Below are 4,364 nucleotides of genomic sequence, written 5' to 3' on the forward strand. Positions count from 1 at the left end.
TTTGTATCATGTCATTGCATGCATGCGGTTTCATAATCACTCTCCCTTTATTTCAGGTGTGTATGATTCTTCTGACACCCCATGCCCAACCAAGTCCTCAAGAGAAGAGTCTATGTTTTATTTATACTTGTGCATGCCATGGTGCCTAGTATGGCCATAGGCTACAGAAGTTACCTAAATAAACAGTAAATGAAGAATATAAAATGAAGGCAATTACTCCATGGTTAAAATGAAGATTAAATAAGATGGCACACTTAGAAGTCCCTGTAATAAAGCAAAAGCTCAATGTTTTGTTTCCCTCATTCTTTATATGAGTTTTATTAGCTAACTTAAAATTTTGAGAAAATCCACTAATGATACCAAAATATAAGTATTACCAGTGTCAAGTAGAAAATCAAATATTTCTCTTTTTTACTAATTTTAATCTAAATAACTAAAACAGCTGACTTCTTTTCAGAGGCTTTTCTTTGGACACACTAGAAACACAATTTCTCTGGTTGGAAACAAGATGAAAAAATGTAAAGTCAACTATATAGCCAAGGTCTGTATTTGTACATTTACAGTTACTTTTGTGTGTGTGGCTGACTCATCTATTTGCCTCCTAGTAGAAGGAAAAATACTCCAGCTGCTTAGTGGTTGCAGAGGGAAAATGACTGTAAGGAGGTGGGGATGAAAGAAATAGGATGGATTTGGGGCAACTTATTTCAATAAACAAGAATTAAAATTGTTTCCTTACCCCGCGGTACTGGCTTTCATTGAAAATCTGAGGTGGCAGGGGGTACCCTGTGGCTGGTCGACTGTTTTCAGGAACATTTTCTCTCATCCACTTCCGATTCTCTTCATTTGCTGCAATATCCTTTTCTTCAAATCCTATTTTGTTGGCTTCTAAGAAACCAAGCACATCTTGCTGTTTCTTCTTAATCTAGGACCCAAATGACAAGAAACCATACTGCTTAGCAAACAGCTTTTGTTGTTTTTATTTTTCAAATTCAACAAAGTGTTTATGAGCTAGCATACATGAATTCAGATATGGAACAAAATTTGTGGTTTCTTTGAGAAGATATATGATGTTTCCCTCTTTACTATTGTCTTGTTAATGATGTCTCACAAATGAGTCAAGGAGCTTTTAGCCCACAGGTCCTTCCATCAAGCTGACTTTTTCTTTTTTTCATTGAAAATTCCCATTTTCAATGATGCAGATGCAAGGCTAGTTGATGGTATCAATAACCTAAAGTAATGCAGTTAACTCAAAATTGTGGGTAGTGGGAAGCTATGTTTTCTTCTGATTATCTACATGCCTATCTTAATCTCATCTCTTATTGAAAGTCTTTCCAAACAAACCAAGTTTGCTTCCCATCTTAACAAGCATCGTATAGTCAATGAAAATTAATCCTTTCTTGAGGAATCACACAAGGTTCAGAGTCACTTAAGTCTCAAGTTTCATTGTTCAGAACAGAAACTGAATAAGAAGATATAAGACCTAAGCCTGCCTGTATACTATGTTTGGAATATATCTGTACCACTCATTAGCTCTTAACGTGTGCTACTAAGGTATCCTTCAGGTATGGCTGTGCTACTTCAACTAGATTAATAGATAGAAATAGCATATTTATTTTGTCTCCTCATCATACCTAGCAGAGAGTTTTTAAAATAGTAAAAGTAATACTCCTTAGTTAGGTTTCTCCTCTGATATACATTTCTTTTAGAATCTGAATTCACACATCTATGGTAATTTACCTATATATAAAACTGTAATTGAACATTTCTGAGCTGCAAGAGCACAATCAATTAGAAAGTTTCTTCTTGGAGTCACACTAAAAAGACACATGGGGCGGATGCATGGAAAAATAAAATAAAAAGAAGCAATCCTGCCAATGAGAATGAAAATGCAAAATAAGAAACTCGAATACAGTCAGGCCCCCTCTAGGTTTATACCCCACTCCCCCTCCACACAGGCATGCATGCACACAGGTTGTATTTTTATCCTTCTAAGTTGCTTGTGATTGTGGGTAATTTTCTCCCTCATCACATAACTTCAGGAAAAACAATTTCAATTTCTCACAATAGAAACTAGAATTTTTAAAGGCTATTCAGATCAGAGTACTTAATGCCTGCTTTAAAGATCAGTTATAATCCAGCAAAATTTGCTATAAGGTAATTTTTCTAATGGGGATTCTACTTCTGTATTGGCTTATAAAATCAAACTTTCATTCCTAAATATAACATATACCTTCTTTTGATTTTTGAGGAAAAGCAATGTAAAAGTCAATAAAAGGGAGTGTTTATCAGATTAATGGACTTGATGGAAGATTCAATTAAATCAGTGATTTTAAATCTCCATTATATAGTAGGTGGTTCAATCAATGTGAAATGCATCAAGTAATTTGTTGATTATTAGCATATTTATAAATTTTAATAGATATGAAGATGTCCAATTAATATGATACTTTCAGGAACCTAGCATTCCATCAGATTTTTTTTTGAATGAGTAAAGAGTTAATGTTATAGCTAACATGCTAAGTACTATACATGACCCTGTCAGAATGTCATCAGTCATGTTTGCGTGAGCACACAAAAAGCAGAGGACTTTTAGGATAAATGACTCTTTGAGGCCTTTTTCACCTTATTGAATGCTTACTATGTTCAGAACACCATTCACTGTGCTGAGTTAAGATGGTGGCCAGGCCTAGTATTATTGGGCATGATAGTATACCTTCACTGAAGTTACCACCCTCAAGCTATCAGCTCTGAACCACAAGCATTTCTCCCATGCTCTGAGATTGCTTAGTGACAAGTTCATATGCCTCCTAGAGTGTTCTACAGCTCCGTAAAGTTGAACAGAATGGGCCATATTCATATCTTGCTAATAGGTTCTGCTTTGTCAAATATGAACATTTGTTCAGCTTTGAATCTTCAGGGAATGTAAAAAAAAATGTTTCCTGACTTGATCATATCTATAAGTCCAAAGTTCACATAATAACATTTATTTCCAAGAAATGATATTTTATATATAAGGAATTATAGCCTTTCTTATATGACCACAGGCACATGTTCACTATAACACACAATAACAAGGGAGCATATAGTAATACTAATTTCCTAATTTCTGTAATAGGATTTAAAATAGAGACACAGGGAATAGATGTGACTGGAAACCATATATCACCAGAACAAATAGGAATAGATGTTACGAGGATTCACCAAGGAATAAACTTTAAATTTCCTACAGAAAAAAATATGACTTTGGAGCTAGAAGGTTACTGATAACCTTTTCAGCACATAAATGTATTTATAAGTGGAGAATGACACTGTCCAGGAATTTAAATCAATCTTTTTCCAAGAGTAAACCACACCCCTCATCTCTACCCAAAGAATGCCAAGTCATTTCTGCCCACATGTCAGGGGTTTGAGATTTAGGATATTCTTCCTCTGAAGACACAGAGCTGGGCCATTGAACAATTGTTGCCTGGTGGAAACAGTTGCCTTCCAACAAGCCTCAGTAAGCTTCTTGTCTACCATGCCAAGGGTCGTTTCTTTTAAAGAAAGAAGACTGACAAGGTTTCTGCTGTAGAAGGTATTAGCGTGAATGTTTCAAATTCCAAAGAAAAAACAAAATTTCACTAATGATACTGCAAGTGGGAAAACAAGAGATCTTTTTCATAAAAGAAAGCAACAACCTATCATAAAACATTTTGATCACGGTGGGGTTTTTGCATTGTTTTATAATCAACCTCTGTCGTATTTTCTTTACTGGCCCTTAATAAACACTGACAGAAGTTCTGACTACAAAGCACTAAAATCTAAAATTATTGTCATAAATTGTACTTGCTAGTTATTCAAAAATTATTTCCTGGGTGCCTCATAAGTGGCACCCAAAGCACTTTACTAAGTTCTCTAGAACGCCTAAAGAAAAATTGTGATCCCTTCCCAATATTACAATCTAGTGGGAAGGGTTAGACATAGATATATTTAAAAGTTCAATTACAACAGGGTATTTATGTATTTATTTATTTCATGTGGAGCATCATTAGCCATTCTTTCTCTTTCTGCACACAGGACTGACTGCACCTCAGGGCAGCAGGTGCTTTCAGGTAGCCTCCAACCCTCTCGCCCCCAGGCAAAAGCCCTTTCTCTCAGGCCTCAGGCTGACCCCTCCTAGAGAAAACCTTAGCTCTCAAGAGAATGACCAAATACGAGTGCCCTTAGTGCAGCACTTACTACCATTTTCAATCCCTTCCCAACCAGCTGGGATAGAAGATGCCATCTGATTGGAATATGAAAATTAAAGCATTTCTCTAATAACATAGTACCATTGATGAAGTCTCCATAGATTTTCTAAGTCCAAATGTGTGTGAATATATATA

At 35.6% G+C, this 4,364-nt stretch overlaps 1 protein-coding gene across 1 annotated transcript in view; it reads right to left on the reverse strand.

Moving 5' to 3' along the window:
- Positions 1-4,364, reverse strand: part of SH3BGRL (SH3 domain binding glutamate-rich protein like) — a 101,744-nt gene that overhangs the window by 17,066 nt on the left and 80,314 nt on the right. Inside the window, exon 2 of the mRNA XM_012664122.1 lies at positions 737-922. Within this exon, the coding sequence (XP_012519576.1) occupies positions 737-922 (186 nt within the window). The remainder of the gene's footprint in view (positions 1-736; positions 923-4,364) is intronic.

Source organism: Propithecus coquereli, unplaced genomic scaffold (assembly GCF_000956105.1).
Source record: "Propithecus coquereli isolate 6110/MARCELLA unplaced genomic scaffold, Pcoq_1.0 Scaffold86, whole genome shotgun sequence".
NCBI lineage: Eukaryota > Metazoa > Chordata > Mammalia > Primates > Indriidae > Propithecus > Propithecus coquereli.